Source organism: Pipistrellus hanaki (assembly GCF_964339955.1).
Source record: "Pipistrellus hanaki genome assembly, chromosome: 10".
Taxonomy (NCBI): Eukaryota; Metazoa; Chordata; class Mammalia; order Chiroptera; family Vespertilionidae; genus Pipistrellus; species Pipistrellus hanaki.
This window is the reverse complement of record NC_140512.1, coordinates 72562503-72582966: the sequence shown is the minus strand read 5'-3', so window position 1 is coordinate 72582966 and position 20464 is coordinate 72562503. Positions and strand designations below refer to the sequence as shown.

The window sequence follows — 20464 nt, the reverse complement described above, 5'->3', positions numbered from 1 at the left end:
AAAAAAAAAACAAAGTGGGGAAGTGACAGGAAATACAGACTGACACCCCTCCCCCCACCAGCATGAGCCCTGGTGCTGCACTGTCCTGCACACACCAAGCAGCACACTGTCTTGTCCTGAAATGGCTCAGTGGTCACTACTGGAAAGATTGTTGTCTTTAGATTAAACTAAATCCTCATATGTTGTCTGCCCATGGGACATGATACTCCAGCTAAATCAAGCATGTCAAACTCAAAGGCTAACACGGGCCACATAAACAAGGTTTAAGTTTATGTGGGCCACAAAAAAAACAAAAGCTTCAATTTTCATAGAAGTGTTGGCTTATTTCCATAGACATGTGCTGAATACAAAAGGCTGAAATAAATGAGTAATTGTTAACAAAATAGAACATTTTAACAAAAATTAGTATTTTTTCTTAAACATTAACTTACCAGACACTGAATAACCGCACAAATTAATAAACGTAAAGCAAATAAACCTGTTTTGCTTGTTCTCCAAAAGTGAGGTATTTCTTGATGCGCACACCAAACAAGTCGGTCTAAGACTAATGATGTGGCAACCAATCAGCTGCTAAAATATTTACAGCTGGTATTAGTGGAGAGAAATGGGGCACCTATGCGTAAGGCATGTAAGGGAAATGAATGCAACATGAGTATAGTAATTAGTATTAGCGAATGCTGTATTTTGTTACTAATAATTATGTAAAACAGGGTATTGTAAAAGTTATGTTACAAGATTTTTTATTAAAACATTTCTTACAGCCAAAACTGGTGTGGCTCAGTGGATAGAGCATCAGTCTTCGGACTGAAAGGTCCCAGATTCAATTCGGGTCAAGGGCATGTACCTTGGTTGTGGGCACATCCCCGGTGGGGGATGTGTAGGAGGAAGCTGGTCAATGTTTCTCTCATCGATTTTTTTAACTCTCTATATCCCTCTCTCCTCTGTGAAAAAAAATCAATAAAATATATTATTTTAAATTTTTTTCTTATATACTGTTATATTGGCTGGGCCGCAAAAAATTCATTGTGGGCTACGAGTTTGACATGCTTGAGTTAAATAAAGACTTCGGTCATTATAAAATCACATTATTGAGAAACTACTTCAAAAGTTGGGTTACACACAACCACTTCAAAACTACAACTAAAAGACAAAACAGACATGGTCCAGAACCACAGGAAGGCTGGCCAAGTGGAAATTAGAAGGGAAGAGAAAAGCACACCAAGACTCAGAGGAGCTGCGGAAGTAAAGTGCAGAGGTACGGAGACGGAAAAACTGGCAACTGAGTATGCTGTTGTCTTTCTCAATCAGGAGGGAAACACAAGCTCCTGACTCCTCTAAATTCCAGTTCCCAGGGAGACTCTGGGGACCCAGACTTATACGGAGAGAAAATGGACAATCTGGCTTCGGGTGGAACTTGAGGTCAGCTTTCTCTTAGAGGTATACTGTGGGACACTGAGACCCAGGGGCCTCTTAAGGCAGGGCTGAGGATCACCCATTGCTGTTTGCTCTGCCCAGTTGATTCCCTGAGACCCAGCCCCACCCAAGCTGTTGGAAGGTTTTTGCATATGAATGGCTTGGCCCTTTGCAATCTAAAACTACCTAACAAATTGCAGCTGGGTCAAAGAGCCCCAGAGCTTCCAAAAGGAGGTCCAAGGCCCAGCAACCTGCATTGCCTCACAGCTGGCCTCATCTGGGCACCTCCAAAACCCAAACAAAGAAGAGGAATCTGCAGATCTCTCCATAGCTCCTACTGGGTGGCCTCAGGCAAAGGATAAATTAGCACCTCCTTGGAGATCCAAGGGGCAGTGTTCCCAGTGGGACCATCCAGATTACAATTCCTCAGATCCATAAGGGACACGCTCAGGGGGCAGACTCAGTGAGCACCAAAGCCCCACTGAAGCAAGTCTTACCCCTTAAGAGTGTCTCCAGCACAGAAGTTCTCCCATCGTTGACACAGCTGATTCTCACAGCCAATTTGCCTGGAAGCCAATTCCTCCCAGTGATACCAACAACAATCAAGGCTTAACTACAACAAGACTGTGCACACAGCCCACAAAGGGGTGCACCAAGAATGTCCACCTCAGGTAACTGGGGAGGCTGAGCCACTGGGCCCTATAGGACACTTAGCACACAAAGCCACTCTATCAATACAAGGAAGCAGCCAAAATGTGGAGACAAAGAAACATCACAAATGAAAGAAATGGAGGAAAGCAAACTACTGGATATAAAGTTCAAAACCACGGTTATAAAGTTCTTCAAGAACCTTCTAGAAATCGATAAATTTAGTGAGAACCTTGAATACATGAAAAAGGACCCACTAGAAATTAAGAGTACGCTGACTGAAATAAAGAATAATATACAGAAACCCACCAGCAGATCGCAGGAATCAATTCAAAGATTGGAAATACAAATAAGCAAAAAACACCCCTCTGGAAAAGCAAAAAGAAAAAAGAATTAAAAAATATGAAGATAGCCTAAGGAACCTCTGGGGACAGCTTCAAGCGTACCAACATCCAAATTATGGGGGTTCCAGAAGAAGAGGGAGAGCAAGATATTGAAAACCTATTTGAAGAAATAGCCGAACCGGTTTGGCTCAGTGGATAACGCGTCAGTCTGCGGACTGAAAGGTCCCAGATTCGATTCCAGTCAAAAGGCATGTACCTTGGTTGTGGGCACAGCCCCAGTAGGGGGTGTGCAAGAGGCAGCTGATCGATGATTCTCTCTCATCGATGTTTCTATCCCTCTCTCTTCCTCTCTGTAAAAAGTCAATAAAAATAAAAATAAAATATATATATATATATATATATATATATATATATATATATGAAGAAATAATGACAGAAAACTTCCCCCACCTGGTGAAAGAAATAGACTTATAAGAAAAGGAAACGCACAAAACCCAAAACAAGAGGAATCCAAAGAGGGCCACACCAAGACACATCCTGATTGAAATGCCAAGAGCAGCTGAAACTGGTTTGGCTCAGTAGATAGAGCATCAGCCTGCGGACTGAAGGGTCCCAGGTTCGGTTCTAGTCAAGGGCATGTACCTTGATTGCGGGCACATCCCCAGTGGGGGGTGTGCGGGAGGCAGCTGATCGATGTTTCTCTCTCACTGATGTTTCTAACTCTATTCCTCTCTCTTCCTCTCTGTAAAAAAAAAAAAAAAAATCAATATATTTTTTAAAATAAATAAATGCCAAGAGCAAAAGACAAAGAGAATATTAAAAGCAGCAAGAGAAAAAGTTAATTACCTACAAGGGAGTACCCATAGGATTGTCAGCTGATTTCTCAACAGAACTATGCAGGCCAGAAGTGAGTGGCAAGAAATATTCAAAGTGATAAATAGCAAGAACCTACAACCAAGATTGCTCTACCCACCAGAGATACCATTCAGAATTGAAGGGCAGATAAAGAGCTTCTCAGAAAAAAAAAAAAAAAAAAAGCTAAAGGAGTTCATCACCACCAAACCAGTATTATATGAAATACTGAAAGGTATTCTTTAAGAAGAGGAAGAAGAAAACGGTAAAGATAAAAATTACGAACAACAGCCGAGACTGGTTTGGCTCAATGGATAGAGCGTTGGCTTGGGGACTGAGGGGTCCCGGGTTCGATTCCAGTCAAGGGCATGTGCCTTGGTTGCGGGCATATCCCCAGTGGGGGGTGTGCAAGAGGCAGCTGATCGATGACTCTCATTGAGGTTTCTGACTCTCTCTCTCTCTCCCTTCCTCTCTGTACAAAATCAATAAAATATATTTTTTAAAAAAAATTACGAACAACAAATACATATCTATCAACAAGTGAATCTAAAAATCAAGTGAGTAAAAAATCTGATGAACAGAATAAACTGGTGAATATAATAGAATCAGGGGCATAGAAAGGGAGTGGATTGGCAATTCTCGGGGGGAAAGGGGTGTGGGTGGGGAGTGCAGAAAGAGACTGGACAAAAATTGTACATCTATGGATGAGAACAGTGTAGGGGGAGAGTAAGGGCACAGGGTGGGGTGGGAACCGGGTAGAGGGGAACTATTGGGGGGGAGGGGGAAACAACTGTCATAATCTGAATAAAGATTTTCAGTGACATTTTTTTGTGCAGGACTCAGGGCATCCATGTTTCTCTCTCATCACTGATGTTTCTCCCTCCCTTCCTCTCCCTCTCTAAAATCATTAAAAACAAACACACACAAACACAAAGCTCATTTCAAACACAGAGATGATTTACTGCACTAAGAGTTCAAAACATTATTAATAGTGTAAGTTGAAAACCTAATTTTCAAATCAGGAAGGAGATAAAAGAAATGGGGTGTGTTAAACGCAGATTTTTACATGGCGTAGTGTTTGAGCTTTAGTGAAAGCAGAAGAGAACATAAATGGACACATCACAGTTTTAATATCTGAAAAATGTTTGCAGTCCTTTCAACTGGGAGTAAGACAAAGGCCATTCCTTCCCGCCTCCTTTCTACTCATTCCCATGTTCCTAACTCTTACATGGAGTACACATCTTAGGTTATTTTTAAGGTTAAAAAGGCTAAGTATCATACATTGATATTTCAAAAATAAATTTGAACAGACACATGAAAATGGCCAAATGTGCTGCCACGCCCTTTCCTCCCCCATGTGTACAAGACCCCGCTCTGCCCACCAGGGAAAGGGTAGCTTGTTGGAGAGGCAGCAGCTCCCACACCAGCTGCACCCATGGGACCAACACAGAAAAGAGGAGTCACTGCCATGAGCTCTCCTCCTGAGTGTGTCAGGGATGTAGTTTGTTCGAACTTATCAGTAAATAGGCAGCAAGCATGTTTCCCTGCCTATCCCCGAATGGTGTTAGGCACAATGCAGACCTGGAATCATGCTGCCACTCCGGGGAACCAAGGCCCCACCTCCTACTGAAGGCAGGCAGTGCACTCTGGGTGTCTGCGGGACAGACGGCCTTGCCAGTGTCTTTACATGGTGGTGAGTGTAGTTTAAGGAGATGGTGAGCATGGATGCCAAACTGACAGGTGGACTTGTACTGGGAACTTCACGGCAAGCAGAGGGTGTTTGGGATGACATTAGCATTTAGGTCAGCAGACTGACCTTCCCAATGGTGTGAGCTCACCCCATCAGCTGAAGGGCTGATTAGAGCCAAAGGCTGACCGAGTCTCCTGCCTGCAGGCTTCCTAACTGCAACCTAGCCCTCCAGCCTGGTGGTCTCTGGATTGAGCAGGAACCTCAGCTCTGCAGGACCTAACCTTGGCTCCAGAGTCATGTGTCAACTGCTTACACTAAATGGCTTCAGAGACAGAGCCTGAAATGGAGATATAGACACAGACCCTTTGTTCTCTCTGGGGATCCCTAACACAGAGTCTAGGGGGAGAAGGATTCTTGATCATTTTACAAGTTTTCTTAGTAATAATATTATTCTGGGGCCCACGATGTTAACAAAGTGTGGTAATCCCCACCCCTTTACTGAGGTTTCGCTCTCCATGGTTTCAGTTTCCTGCAATCAGAGAAATCCCAGAAATAAACAATTATTAAGTTTTAAATCACACACCATTCAGAGAAACATAATGAAATGCCACTCTGTCCCACTTGGGACACGGATCACCCTTTGGCCAGCAAATGTCCACACTGTTCCTACATACACTGGACATTCTAAGAGAGACCGTTCACGAGACGTGCATTACAGTGTATCATTACAACTGTTCTTCGTTACTATCTTCTTACTGTGCCTCGTAAACGAAGGCTTACAGACAGACGGGATGTGCAGGTATAAAAAAGCATGGTCCAGCCGAAACCGGTTTGGCTCAGTGGTAGAGCGTCGGTCTGCGGACTGAAAGGTCCCGGGTTCGATTCCGGTCAGGGGCATGTACATTGGTTGCGGGCACATCCCCGGTAGGGGGTGTGCAAGAGGCAGCTGGTCGATGTTTCTCTCATCGACGTTTTTAGCTATCTCTCTCCCTTCCTCTCTGTAAAAAAATCAATAAAATATATATTTTAAAAAAATAAAAAAAATCATGGTCCATACAGGGTTTGGTGCTGTCTGTGTTCAGGATGCGTTTGGAATGCATCCCCTGCAAATAAAGGAGGATGGCTGCACTAAACTGACTGACAGCCCAAGGCAGACTTCTGACAACTACCAGACTGAGTTGAATGGTATGAAAAAAACTAGGCATAAGAGACAAATGTGTACATAAACACATACACACAAAAATCCTTAAAAAAGCAAACAAACCTATGAGTGAAAGATGTTCAACCCACACATACATTTTCTGAAGTTTTACCACAATTCAGTATTGGAGAGCACGGAAGAGAAACCAATCCTACGGTGTGCCCTAACCCACACCAAGTACGAGCACCACCGCCCTCCGCAGACAAGCCTGAGGTGTGGCTTCAGGCCAAGTGGCCCACACTAGTACCACCCAACACACGGAACATTGGCACAAAGGACAACAAAACAAAATAGAACAGGAAAGCATTCTGTCTATTCTCCAGTCTCAAAGCTGATCTACACAGCAACCCTCAGAAAAGGCAAACACTTGAAATTCTAGACTTCCAGGAGATCTCCTAGCTAACCCCAACAACACCCACTAATTCCAGTAACACCAACTAAAAGTACAACTCATTTTTAAAGTGTCATTTCTTACACATTCAGAAGCAGAAACAGAATGCAGCCATGAAACTGGAGCCCCCGGTGAGGCTGGGGGCACTGCCTAGTGCTCAGCAGCAGCCTCAGTATCGGCCAAACTGGTAGTAAACCCACGTCCACTACCCAGAGCTCCTCTGTTACAAAGTAGAGATTCTGGTTATACCCTAGATCTGGCTGTAGCACTGTATTTTTCAAGATTTGCAAAAATCTAAACAAGGAACCAAGATGCAGGTGCTGGACCCAATGAGCTCCATGAACTTGACTCCCACAGAAATGACCTCCTTATAGAAAGAAAGCCATGTATCTCATCTTGTGGGTGCCCTTTCTGCCCCCTCCTCTTACCTCATGTTTACCTTCACCCTATACCTGAGCCTAGGACCCCTGCACCACCTTCCAGAGGCAAGTGGCTCCCTTGACCAGAGGGACCAAAACTCCACAAGACATGCGCAAAGCCTACAAGGGACTCAGGAAAATTATGACCCCAGGGTCACCTGCAAACTAGAGAATGAGGACCAACCCTAGGCAAGTGCTGGCTATCCCCGGGAAACCAAACAGCAGAAGGCAGAGGGATGAGCTGGCCAGGGACTCAGACATGCCTGCTACGCTCTGGGGTGGCTGCCGCTGCTGGTCCAGCGGTCCAGGAGGGACCAGCCCATTCTCAGGATGAATGACCTTTCCCTATTTGGGGGAGAGGGGTAGTGTCAGGGAAGCAGTGGCTGGGAAACAATAGTACACACTAGCAACAACTGAATATCATCCACACAGCATCACCCTCATTTGCCAGCATAATCTTAAGTGAAATAACTATTTTCAAAAGCAGCTCCAGATCCTTAAATGTGCAACCATTTCTGCTCCTAGGCCTCCCCACCCCACAGGAGAGAAACACGTGAGGGCAGCTGCTCCCCCTCAGTGCTCCTCACTCATAACCATGGGCTTCGCAAGAAATTATTTAATTTTAACGCTTCTGGCCTGTGTCGCACCGCTGTCCTCAACACGTCTCAGGCGGGACCATGCAGGCATTGGTCACTCAGGGGCTTCCTTCCCCCTACAGTGCCCATGTGGCCCTGCCTTGGCTCCCGATTTCTCTCAGCAGGTCTAACTTGAAGCATTCCCCTCCGTCTCCTTTGCAATCTGCTGTTTCTGAGTTGAACACTGTCAGGAAGACAAATTCCTGACCCCAGAACCGATAGGTCACCTCACTTGGAAAGGTCAGCAGGGTGGGCCTGGTCAGCAGGGTGGGCCCTAACCCTTGTCGCTAGCAGCATTTTTCAAAGGAGCCGCCTGCAGAGACGAACCTGCAGAGGAAACATGATGTGCGGGCCATCTACACGCCGAGGGCCCTGAGGCCAACAGACAGCACAGAGGCCCTCACAGCCACCCCGCGGGCCTGCCTTGGGTTCCCAGCCCCCAGCACTGTGGTTCTGGCCCTGGGGCCCTGGCACCAGGAAGACCCAAGCACAACAGCTGCTCCCAGACCCCCACCAGGCCCCATGTCTCGGCTGTCACCACACTACCGGTGTGGTGTCTGACCAAGGACCCAAGGATGCGCTTCAACCACACAGCAGTAGCAGAAACTCTTTATTCCAGATACACTTTCCAGGGCCGGCCCTCTGTGAGCTGGCCATCCCATCCCGGGGTCGCCAGCAGCACCTCAAGCTCAGGACCGCTGTCCTCGCTCAACAGCTCCTCGCAGTCCTCGCTGAGCTCCTCCTCGTCCCTGGGGCTGGCCTCATCCTCCTCGCTGGATAAGAACTCCAGCTCCTCACTCGGGAGCTCGGCCTGGCCCCAACTACAGCCCTCGCTCAGCTCATCTTCACTGACGCCCTCGAGCTCCTCACTGGAGATCACCTCCAGCGTGTCACTGTCCCCCTGGCTCGGGGCGTGCTCCGCTGGCTGGTCCCCGCCAGGCTGCTCCAGCTCCTCCCTGGGCTCCAGCTCCTCATTGTCCATCTCCTCGAACCCTGGAGAGCAAAGTGACGCTCACTGCACCACCCAGGCACCGGGCTCAGCCACACAATTAGCTTCCTCCAAAGGCTAAGTTCCCAGGCCTTTTTACTTACTAGGGCTCATCACAAAGACAGATGCCAGGATGAAGGGAATGTATGCTGACATGAATAGGCTTTGGAAACAGTTTTGGATTTTCAAGTTTGGCCTTGGCCTTCCGACATGAGAATGCAAGCAAATGAATGTCAGGCTACACCCAGACAGGTATCCCCGACAGCGAGTCCTGCCAGGACTTCTCTGTGAGGGCGTAGTTTACCGAGTGCCCTGTCAAAATAAAGGAAGAGTGCTCCTCCTTGGGCCAATTAACGCTCTGGTCGGGCTGTCTCTGTGGCCGGGCCTGGGGAGAGCTGCAAGTCAGCGGCTCAGAAGTCGGGCTGCACCGTGCGTCCGTGCTGGTTTGAGTCCACCTCCACTTCTCCCCAGGAGGACGCCTGCCCTCCAGGAGGGTTCAATGTCAGCAGGACCAGGCCCAAGCCCTCCTGTCAGTGAACTTGCAGCTTGGTTCTCAGGCACAAACCTGTTTACAGCCTGTCCTGTCCAACACCCTTCACCCTCCACCCTCCATTCTACCCGGGAAGTCTAAGTCGCACGTGAGGTCTAATAACTGACAAATAACTTCAGCTCAGAATGCCTTGTGATAGATCTTGAACTACTTTGGAAGCCAGAACAAGAGAGAAAAACAGTCATGTGAAAATTGGAAAAACATAACGTGCTGTCATAAATGGGCATTACAGCAGGGCCGAGTCCCCGGGAGGCGGGTGCTGATAACCATCCGTGGCCACGCTGCCCGCCGCACGTACCGCCAGCAGGCCGCAGCGTCACTCCAAACATGCAGCAGCCGTGCAGCAGCTCCTCCTGCGTGTAAATCCTGACCGCCTGAAAGTGGAAGTCCCCTAGGACACCTATAAAAATGGATTGAAGAGGTGTCACTGCCACCCCACGCATGGGGACCCGGCAGTCCTGGCGTTAGCACATGGAGTCCAGAATGATAATGGGACCGGCCACCTCCTAAACTGGCCTCTGAGGCCAACAGAAGAAATTGCCACCAAAATGTGCCCTGTGTCCTTAACCCGTCTAAAAGAAAAACACAGGCACATAAAGGTTTCTTTATATACACAATCTCATCGTTTGGAAGATTAAGTCAAGAGATTAAAAAAGCTTATGGTGGGTAAAAGAACACGTTATTTATTCACACGTAATTATCATCTCTGTATCTCCTCTCCCCTAGAAAGAACTGCTCAGGGAAAACCAAGTCAATGAGGAAGCTTAGACTGGCCTGTCAGATGTTTTCCCAAGGAGAACCCAACCTGCTCACACTTCATTACCTCGGGCCTCCTCCCTTCCACTCTTCTTTAAAAAAAAAAAAAAAAAGAGAGAGACACATAAAAAAATATGATAAAATCACAAGACACAAATAGTGCTAAACAAGTCCCAGGAAGCACAAGGGCAGGCCCAGCCCTAACCCAGGATGACACCCCCTGCTTCCCAAACACACCTGCTAAGGTTTGTACTGACACACAGAGGGCAATTTCAGAAGGGACAGATAATTACATTCACTTACAGCAGGGGTGGAGAACATCGGACCCACAGGCCACATAAAACCGGCCAAATCATTTGGTGTGACTTTGGCCAAGGCATTAAGAGTGAGTTGATTAAGTATTTGACAAAACAGAGCAGGCTACTTATGGCCCGAGAATGAAGTTAAAAATATTAATGGCCCTAGGCAGAAACAAGGTTCCCCACCTTGGTTCACAGGGAGGCAGTCCAAGCCACTTTTGACACTTAAGGCGGCAGTAACTACAAGTCTTCAAAAGAATCACACAGTGCGCCCCCACCTCCGAAAATTCCTCTGCTTTGCTTTCATTGTTCCATTTGTCAATTAAAAGGCTCCTAAGTAAACATTTTACAGATATCACGTAAGCTACTATCTTACAGCCAGGCCACATCACAGCAGAACAAGGAAGTCTCTGAAACCCTGAGCACAAGGAAGGCCCAGCCCCTGCCGGCCTCGGCAGTGACTTGCTCCTCCTCGAGCAGAGGGCAGGGCTGTTTGGTCCCATCAAAACCAGGCTCCAGAAGAACAGGTTCACACAGGATGGGCCTCCCCCTCCATGAGCCAAAAGAAGAAAAGAACAGTGGAGGAACTGTGCCCTGCTCCCCGGGTCCCTCAGACACTCCTGGACACGGAGGTGACGGGACAAGCAGCGGGAACAGCTCAGCTCCTCTAGAAACACCATCCTCTGGACCAAGGTCGCTGTGCAGGCCTGACTCACCACAACACCCCACACACCGCACTGAGACACAAGCAGCAGCGATCCCAGGTCCTCCACACTGCGCGCTGTGGCTCGGGCTTCATCAGAACCACACTCAGAGGTCAGCTCCCACAGAACAGGAGCGCATTTCCATACCTGGGCACCTGTCTAATTCAGGCGGCAAAAGGAAGTTAATTATAAAAGAATACATAAAAACCTTCATTATGTCAGTGTGCAAGGTAAAAATTCAGAAAAGTCCCTGAGAAGAGGAAAGAGACCATTAGAATTCCTAAATGACAAGTCAGATGACAAGACACAACAGTGTTAAACAGAAAAGGTGCCACCAGTCCTCCTGTGAATCATGGTGACACCAAGTAGACAGCAACCCTGACAATGAACTTACCAAAGAAGTCGAATGAAAATGGGTCCCTTCCACCAAAAAATTCCCTGAAGACGTCATCTGGGTTCCGGAATGTGAAGCCGAACTCGAACGGGTTGTCGAAGTGACTTCCACCTGCACAAGCACAGCACACTCGCTTATCAGTTCTTGTTCAGGGCAATCACTTGTCCACAGAACCTTAGCAAATTTCAAGACCTTAAAAAGTATTCCAGCCGAAACTGATTTGGCTGAGTGGATAGAGTATTGGTCTGCGGACTGAAAGGTCCCAGGTTCGATTCCAGTCAAGGCATGTACATTGGTTACAGGCACATCCCCAGTAGGGGTTGTGTAGGAGGCAACTGGTCGATGCTTCTCTCTCATCGATGTTTTTAGCTCTCTATTCCTCTCCCTTCCTCTCTGTGAAAAATCAATAAAATATATTAAATTAAAAATTTTTTTAAAGTATTCCATAAACCTGAGCGTCTAACATTCAAAACCATAGTCCCGAGCTGACTCAGGTGACATGTGTTTGGACTTCAGTGCTCCAGAAGGTCATGTCAGCAATGTGGCTTCCCTTCCTTCCCACCATCTCTCAATGTGTCATCAGCACATCCTCTCTCACCAGGTTTATTTTTTGTTAGGGAACTTCATGTAAACCAAGTGTACTAGGGTAGTTTTGGAGTCTTGATTCCAAATGTACACCACAGGCGATTACAGAAACTTTTCGTCAAAAATACACCTGTCTAGCACTGGCCAGGTGGCTCTGTCAGCTGAAACATTCGCCCATACACCAAAAGATGACAAGCTGATTCAGCCAGGGCGCATGCCCAGGTTCTGGGTTCGACCCCTGGTTGTGGCGTGTAAAAGATGCAACCAATAGATGATGTTCTTTCGCTCAGGTGAGAATAAAATAAAATAAAAATACACCTGTCTAGCTTTACTACCAGAGCTAGTGATTTTAGTTTTTCAGTAGATCTACTTTTAACCCCCAAGGATATTTTGACATAAAGGGTGGTGATGTGTACAAACTCACGGTATATCATGTGAGTCTAACAAAAGCCTCCTACTAGGCTATGTAAACGCTGTCGCTATGTCCTTCCACTCCCTCAGCCAAGGGCTTCATCTGTACTCACTGAAACTCACTGTCCTAGCGAGCTAACAAATTCCAAAACCTTTTGTTGCCAGAAAAAAAAAATCAACATTTACATACCTCCACCTCCACCTCCACCATTTAATCCTTCTTTGCCATATCTGTCATAGATGTCCCGTTTTTTAGCTATAAATTTAAAAAGAAAAGTCAATAAAACCAAGTTCCCGTCTCATCCAAGTGCAATAGATAAAGTTTTCCAAGTTGCAAGTCAAAAACAACACAGTTCTGTGTTCACTCTCAGTGATAAGGAGTTGGGACCAGCTTACTTTAAATGACAAGGGGGGTTCAGGGAAATCTAAGTACAGCTCTCCATACTCAGATAATGAATAATTATGAAGTTTAAAACATGATTATAAACATTAAATATTTCACTTTACCACCCAGAGAGACTACATGTGCTACATTACATCATATCACAAAGTAACAAAATTCTTCCTAGAAGTGATGGTAGGAACTGAAAACAAGAAAAGGAACCTGCCCTGATCTACAACCTAGCCAAGCCTTTCATGACATGCAACTTTCCTGTCCTCATTACCTTCTAGAATGAAAAGAATGGCAATGCAGCCCTATTTACACAGCAACCCTGTCGGTTCTTCTGGCACACCACCACAGGTTCTCCAAAACCGCGAGATGAAATGCAGGGCTGGGGGAAGTCAGGCACAGGAGCAAACCACTCCCAGCCAGGAACCAGAGTCTGGGTAAGAACAATAGCTGTACCTGTGAAGGGGATTCCCAGCAGCCTGGCTGGGGTTCAAGGCTGAATAAGAGACCATGAAAATTGCACACTCCATCAAAAAAAAAAAAGGGGGGGGGGGGGGGCGCGCAACAAGCCTGGCTGGTGTGACTCAGTGGTTGAGCCTTGACCCAGGAACCAAGAGATTGCCGGTTCGAGTCCTAGTCAGGACACATACCTAGGTTGCATGTTCAATTCCTGGTAGGGGCCATGCAGGAGGCAGCCAATGTTAAATCTCTCATCTGTGTTTCTCTCTTTCCCTTCCTGTCTCTAAAAGTCAATTTGGAGGGGGTTATTTTTATATTGATTTTGGAGGAGGGTGGGGGGGACATGGACACATCAATGATGAAAGGGGATCATTGATCGGCTTCCTCCTACAGGACCCCTACTGAGGAATCAATGCCGCAACCAGACATGTGCTCTCGACCAGAATGAAACCCAGAACCCTTCAATCTGCAGGCCAACACTCTACCCACTGAGCCAAACTGACTAGGGCTAAAAATCAATTGTTTAAAAAACAACAACAAAAAGAGGCCTGGCTGGTGTGGCTCAGTAATTAAAAGACAGGGCACATGCCCAGTTTGTGGAGTTGTCTGTTTCTGCCTATCATCTCCCTTCCTCTCTGAAAAATAAAAAGAGGCCAATAAAGTTTTAAAGGGGTTTTAAAGATCCTCTTTCTGTGTGCAGGAGGCAGCTGATCGATGTTTCTCTCTCATCGACATTTCTAACTTTCTCTCTCCCTTCCTCTCTCTAGAACATCAATAAAATATATTTTTTTAAAAAAGATCCTCTTTCTGCGAATTTCAAATTTGAGCTCAATATGCCCTGACTAATGTTCCTGGCCTAGGGAACCCACAAAAGAGACATAGGTCCCCTGTGTTCATGTTAGTCCAGCTCAAAAGCTGGACCATCAATTTAAGACCTTAATGCTTCATTATAAGACTAGTGGCCCAGTGCATGAAATTCATGCAGTGGAAGGGAAGAGTGTCCCTCAGCCTGGCCTGCACCCTCTCCAACCTGGGACCCCTTGAAGGATGTGCGACTGCCAGTTTACAGGGATAAGGGCCTAAACCGGCAGTCAGACATCCCTCTCCCAATCCGGGTCTGCTAGCTCCTAACTGCTCACCTGCCTGCCTGATTGCCCCCAACCACTCTGCCTGCCAGCCTGCTCGCCCCAACTTCCCCCGGCCGCCAGCCTGCTCACCCCCCAATGCTACCCCCACTGCCAGCCTGACACTTTCAACTGCGCCCCCGACCCCGTGCCAGTGTGCTCGCCTCAACTGGCCCCCTGCTGGCCTGCTCACCCCCAACTGCCCTCCCCCGATCACCCCCACCAGCACCCCCCCAATAGTCTAATCACCATAAATGCAATCCCATCCTGACCTGATCACCCCCAACTGCCTTCCCCTCTTGGCCTCTAACCTCCTCTACCTCGGCCCTGCCACCATGGCTTTGTCCAGAAGAACGTCCAGAAGGTCTCCTGGAAGGTCTCCCAATCTAATTAGCATATTAACCTTTAATTAGTATAGATAGAGGCCTGGTGCACAGGTGGGGGCCGGCTGATTTGCTCTGAAGGGTGTCCCAGATTAGGGTGGAGGTTCCCTTGGGGCAAGGGGCAGCCTAGGCGAGGGGCCTGTGGTGGTTTGCAGGCCAGCCACGCCCCCATGGGGTGAGGTCCCCACTGGAGTGCCTGGACAGCCTGGGTGAGGGGCTGAGGGCTGGGTACAGACTGGCCACGCCCCCCCCCCAGCGACAAAGCCCTCCCCCCAAGCCCCTTTTTGAATGGAGGTCAGGTTGTGGGGGTGCTTGGTTTCCTCCATTGCCAGGGGCAACCCAAGCCTCCTGCTTGTTCCAGCTGCATGGCCGCTGCCATCTTTGTTGGGTTAATTTGCATCCTCGCTCCTGATATGGCTGGTGGCTATAGCAGAGACAGTCAATGTGCATGTTTCTCCTTTATAGTGTAGATCAGTGTTTCCCAACCTTCTCTCATGATGAGAATCACCTGGTGGAGTTGTTAAAACACAGATTCCTGAATCCCAACTAAGAAGTGCTAAACTAGAATTTTTGAGAACATATAGGTAAAATTGCATACCTAACTTAGTGCTCTGTATATAAAATCTGTCTTAGAGCACTAGTTAAGTATACAATTTTACCTATATGTTCCCAAAAATTCTAGTTTAGCACTTCTTAGTTGGGATTCAGGAATCTGTGTTTTAACAACTCCACCAGGTGATTCTCATCATGAGAGAAGGTTGGGAAACACTGGTGTAGATGACTGACAGGCAACCGTGTTCTTGTGCTTTCATAAGTAACCAAAGTTACTTGTGAAATTAGATGCCAAGGCCTTCCTTTAAAATAAAGAAGGGAGCCACTAACGGATACAACAAGGTGCTCCCATATAGTAACTGTTGATATGGTTGAGCGTAAAATGGTATTTGTCCCAACACAAAAAATGACTTTTTAATAGTGAACCCAGCCCTAGACGGCCTGACTCAGTGGATAGAGTGTCAGACTGAAGGGCCCCAGGTTTGATTCGAGCCAAGGGCACATGCTTGGGTTGCAGGCTCACTCCCCAGTAGGGAGTATGCAGGAGGCAGCCAATCAATAATTCTCTCATTATTGATGTTTTTATCTCTCGTTCCTTCTCCTGTCCTCTCTGAAATCAATAAAAGAAATATCCTATCTAATAAAGAAACATGCTAATTGACCCTCACATCATCACAAATATGAATGCACCCACAGCCAATTGGAGACACTATGCTAATTTACTGCCCCATACTCAAAAGATTGTGACACCCAGTCAATAAGGAGGGAATCTTGACTGTCCCACCTCAAAAATGGCTGCACCTACAGCCAATAAGTAGGGAATATGTTAATTGACTGCCCGACCCTCAAAGATAACAGTACCCACAGCCACAAGATGGTGGCGCCCAGTCCACTCAGCCCCACTAGGGCAGCAGGTGTGCTGCCTGGGGGCGGGCCCGGCCACTCCATGCACCTACCTCCATAGTCCCCCAGGCCCCTCAACACTCCAGGGCTGGCCCAAGGTGCAGGCAAGCCTTGGATGGCGGCTGCCCAGCTGCTGCCCCAAGCGCAGGCATGCCTCACATGTCAGCCGCCCAGCCGCCCAGAGTCGGCCTGAGGAGCAGACACGCAGGGGTGTGATGGGGCATCGCCTTCCACTCCTGAGGGCTCCCAGACCGTGAGAGGGAGCAGGCCAGGCTGAGAGACCACCCTCCAGTACATACATTTTCAGGCCTGGCCTCTAGTATTTAATAAAAAAAAATTAGTGACCCTGACCTATGCAGACACATCAAGTGAATCAGCCTCTACCCTTTCAAATGCCTCTATCTTGACTCACACTGCGTTATCTAGTATTGCTTCCTGGCAAGGCTGACCAGTGGTTTTCCGGAGTCCTTATAGAGTCCCACTACCCCAGAACCCAGACATGTCTCCTCTTCACCAAGAACCGTGGACTGGATTTGTTAGCAGCTAAGCTTTAGCATGACTCACGAAACTAGGCGAATGGACCTGACTTCCATTAGCACTCAATACCTATGCTCTCATCCGACCAGGAAAGTCGAAAGTAGTCTTCTTGGGCATCACTGCCCAGTGAGGTCTTGCCCTGGGGTCACTTACCATCAGAGAGCACCTCATACGCCTCAGCTACTTGTTTGAATTTCCTCTCCGCTTCTTCTTTATTCTCAGGATTTTTATCTGGGTGCCACTTCAATGCCAGTTTCCGATACCTTTAAAAGAGTAAAAAGGTATCGATCACAACCAAAGTCCAAAAATCCAATAGTCTCTGAAACAGAATGAGACAAGAAAATGACTTCAGAGCTACAAACTCCCTTTTTCATTCAGAACCAAATTAAGTAGCTCTAAAACCCAGAGAACATAATACACACAGATCTCCATCAGTAGAAAAGTGTTGCTGTGAGGTCAAAGTGTGCGCAGCACGGGCTCAGACGTGAGGCTGAGATGGCCCTGCTCACTGAGCACTGAAAGGCTGCCGCACGACCGTCCTCCTGCATTCACATTCTCGTTCCTCACAGGGAGGCTGCTGTCTCAGCCACAGCAGTCATGTAGTCCCATTCTGGAGGCAAGTCTATGGTCATAGTAACATGAAAATCACAAGCTTTACAGATTTTAAAATATCCTGCCATGGCAGGTGTTCCCCATGGTTAGAGTACATCAGCCTGCACATGGAAAGGTCATGGGTTTAATCCCAATCAAGGGCATGTACCTGGACTACAGGGTGATCCCTGGCCTCAGTCAGGGCATGTGAGGAGGCAACCAATCGATGTGTATCCCTCACATGGATGCTTCCCTTTCTCCCTCTCCACTCTCTCTAAAAATCAATGGGAAAATATCAAGTGAGGATTAACAAAACAAATCCTGTCTAATACCCTGTTTCCCCGAAAATAAGACAGTGTCTTATATTAATTTTTTCTCCCAAAGTTGCACTAGGTCTTATTTTCAGGGGATGTCTTATCTTTCCATGCGCTAGGTCTTATTTTCGGAGGATGTCTTATTTTCGGGGAAACATGGTACTAGCTAAACATTAAGTAGCATATACTTAGTATGAGGACATTAAATGGGGAGAGAGGGTGCCCTTTAAAATCTAAGACTAGAATAAGAACCACATGAGGCTTTATCATGGAGAAGCAGACCCAACCCTTAGGCTTCAGCCCTCCATAAAAGATGACAGAGCACTGGGAGAACTTGAGAGTACAGGGCACGGAGGTGGGTTCGACTGCAAGTCGGGTCAAGGCCAGCGGAGTGCAGTGTCCTGTGCTTCCGCTCAGATTTCAGGCTTCCCCACCTGGGCTTGAGCAGCAGGGCGAGGGCCACGAGGAGGGCCCGTAAGCACACACAGTACTGGGGGTTTTCTCAGGGGGGAAGACAGCCACACACCTATAAGCCTCACCGTTTTCCCAATCATCTCACATGAACAAGGATGAGTCCACAGAATGGACTGTTCTAAGAACATACACCACCCATAGCTGCAATTTTCTTCATTAAAAATAAATGAGGTTAGCCCTAGCCGGTTTGGCTCAGTGGACAAGAGCGTCAAGAACACATGTCAAGTTGTGGGCTCAATCTCCAGTAGGGGCGTGCAAGAGGCAGCCAACCAATGATTCTCCCCCTGCCCCCTTTCCTCTCTGAAATCAATAAGAACATCCTATCTAATAAAAGAGTAATATGCAGATTGACCATCACTCCCACACATAAGATGGCTGCCCCATGTGGTCAAAGATCCTGTCCCCATGTGGACACAAGATAGCCAGCAGGGGAGGGCAGTTATGGGCAATTAGGCAAGCAGGGGAGGGCAGTTGGGAGGGACCAGGACTGTAAGGGAGGACAGTTGTGGGCGATGAAGCCTGCAGGGAAGGGCAGTTAGGGGTGACCAGGCCGGCAGAGGAGGGAACTTGGGGGCAAACAGGCTGGCAGAAGAGAGTTAGACATCTATCAGGCTGGCAAGAGGGTGGTTAGGGGGTGATCAGGCTGGCAGGCAGAAGTGGTTAGGGGCAATCAGGCACGCAGGCAGGCGAGCAGTTGGGAGCCAGCAGTCCTAAATTGTGAAAGGGCAGTTGGACATCCCTGAAGAGGTTCCAGATTGGAGAGGGTGCAGGCTGGGCTGAGGGACACCCCCCAACCCCCCCGTACATGAATTCTGTGCACTGAGCCTCTAGTATTAAAATAAATAAATAAGGCTAAATCAAGTCTGTCAATATTCATTCATTCAACTGCACAAGACAAAATGGGAACATCTTTTAAAGTACTAGCATTTTCTAAATTCATATCTCATCACCCTGGGACTCTGATGTCCCATGCTCACAGGCACTGAACCCTTTATGTTAACATCTAATGATGCCCTGGCCAGGGCTCAGTTGGTTAAAGCATCAGCCTGATAAGCCAAGGTTTTGGGTTCCTCAGGGCACATACAAGTAGCAACCAATGAATGCATAAGTAGAACAACAAATCAATGTTTACCTCTCTCTCTCTCTCTCTCAAAGAAAAAGAAAAAAACCGAAACCGTTTTGGCTCGGTGGATAGAACGGGGTGTGCAGGAGGCAGCCGATGGATGTTTCTCTCTCATCGATGTTTCTAGCTCTCTATCCCTCTCTCTTCCTCTCTGTAAAAAATCAATAAAATATATTAAAAAAAAAAAAAATTAGGAGCATTTTTATCAACCCCTTAAAATTTTGCTTCCCAACAATTATCATCAGTTTGGCTCAAATTAGCTCAAAAAATTATCAAAAGCAACAACAAAACATCTAATGAATCAATTAGATCCAAGTCACAGTCAGAGGAGCAGGCTGGTCTCCCAACAATGGGGATTTTCAGACGACCCCACAGGATGCTTGTGGCACCACACTCCCCAAGTGCCAAGTCAACTCCATTTCAAAGTCCAATGCCAGGCTCTCTGGGGTTATCTCACGTCCTCAGGAAGTTTGACCCACTTTCAGCAGAAACAGAATCCACTGCCCCAAGGAAAGAAACAGAGGAAACCATGCGACCCAATGCCCCCCGCCCCCCCTCCTGAATGCCGTTCTGATAGACAATACAGAGTTATGCTGTCCAACGGCACAGACGATTTAAGAAATACAATTACTTACGCCTTTTTAATGTCCTCGGCGGAGGCATGTCTCTGCACGCCTAGAACTTCATAGTAATCCACCATGTTTTACAGGCTGTTGGAACGAGTCCTGCTATTAGAAATCCAGTGTCAGTGACATCAGGGCAGGGAAACAGTGGACTTCCCAACTTTTTTACCTCATGGCACATAAGCTAATTACTAAAATTCTGCAGCACACCAAAACATATTTTGCCAACCTGACAAAAAAAAAAAAAATAGGTATAGTTTTGATTCATTCACACTGGATGGCTATGGTGTTGGCTGTTTTCATTTGACAATCCAAGGAGAAAGAGGTCAGTGCCCCTGACTACATAGGCTGGTATTGCATTTCTAAAAGTTTTTGCAGCATACCAGTTGAAAATCGCCAACCTAAACGAAGTAAAACAGGTGACTTGCCAGAGATGTGGTGCCCACCTGAGCAGCAGCAACTGACAGGCCCCTGGCAAACATCCTTTCTCGCCTGAATGCTCAGAAGCTTGTTGCCTCGTCCCTTATTTGTGTCCCATGTCAGGCACTGGGCAGCACATTGGGGCCACCAGGAAAGAGTGCCTCATCCAGAGGATCCACAGCATGGAACCACACACCTTCTTCTCCCCACATCCTGGGAGGGAAAGGGGGGCCATCTTTAAGGGCCATCAGTGTGAAGTAACGTGAAATTCAGAAAATAATAATATATAA

General features: G+C 47.3%; 2 protein-coding genes across 10 annotated transcripts in view; both read right to left on the bottom strand.

The window, feature by feature from the left end:
- Nucleotides 1–20464, bottom strand: part of DNAJB6 (DnaJ heat shock protein family (Hsp40) member B6) — a 61171-nt gene that overhangs the window by 27115 nt on the left and 13592 nt on the right. For 4 of the 7 annotated variants that reach the window (XM_084897559.1, XM_084897554.1, XM_084897556.1 and 1 more), the window contains exons 2-5: nt 19767–19856; nt 16783–16892; nt 12471–12536; nt 11285–11395 (exon numbers count right to left, since the gene is read on the bottom strand). In XM_084897559.1, coding sequence (XP_084753685.1) covers nt 11285–11395; nt 12471–12536; nt 16783–16892; nt 19767–19831 — 352 coding nt within the window. In that variant the 5' untranslated portion in view covers nt 19832–19856. Of the gene's footprint in view, nt 1–11284; nt 11396–12470; nt 12537–16782; nt 16893–19766; nt 19860–20464 lie in introns of all 7 variants that reach the window. The other 3 variants (XM_084897557.1, XM_084897555.1, XM_084897558.1) reach the window with 1 other exon arrangement.
- LOC311629459 (uncharacterized protein) lies at nt 7926–11278 on the bottom strand. 3 transcript variants are annotated; one of them, XM_084897567.1, is made up of 3 exons: nt 10373–11278; nt 9430–9531; nt 7926–8586 (listed from the first exon to the last, which is right to left on the bottom strand). In XM_084897567.1, the coding sequence occupies exons 2-3, from the start codon at nt 9458–9460 to the stop codon at nt 8204–8206; spliced, it is 414 nt and encodes a 137-aa protein (XP_084753693.1). In that variant the 5' UTR covers nt 9461–9531; nt 10373–11278; the 3' UTR covers nt 7926–8203. The 3 variants fall into 3 exon arrangements, with proteins under 3 accessions (XP_084753693.1, XP_084753694.1, XP_084753692.1); XM_084897568.1 differs by having other exon boundaries at nt 10903–11278; XM_084897566.1 differs by having other exon boundaries at nt 9430–11278.

Coding starts and splice junctions, on each gene's coding strand:
- LOC311629459 (XM_084897566.1), bottom strand. CDS start 9,574: ATGCGTGGGGTGGCAGTGACACCTCTTCAATCCATTTTTATAGGTGTC. Junction 8,587..9,429: donor GACGCTGCGGCCTGCTGGCG/GTACGTGCGGCG, acceptor TTTGCTCTCCAG/GGTTCGAGGAGATGGACAAT.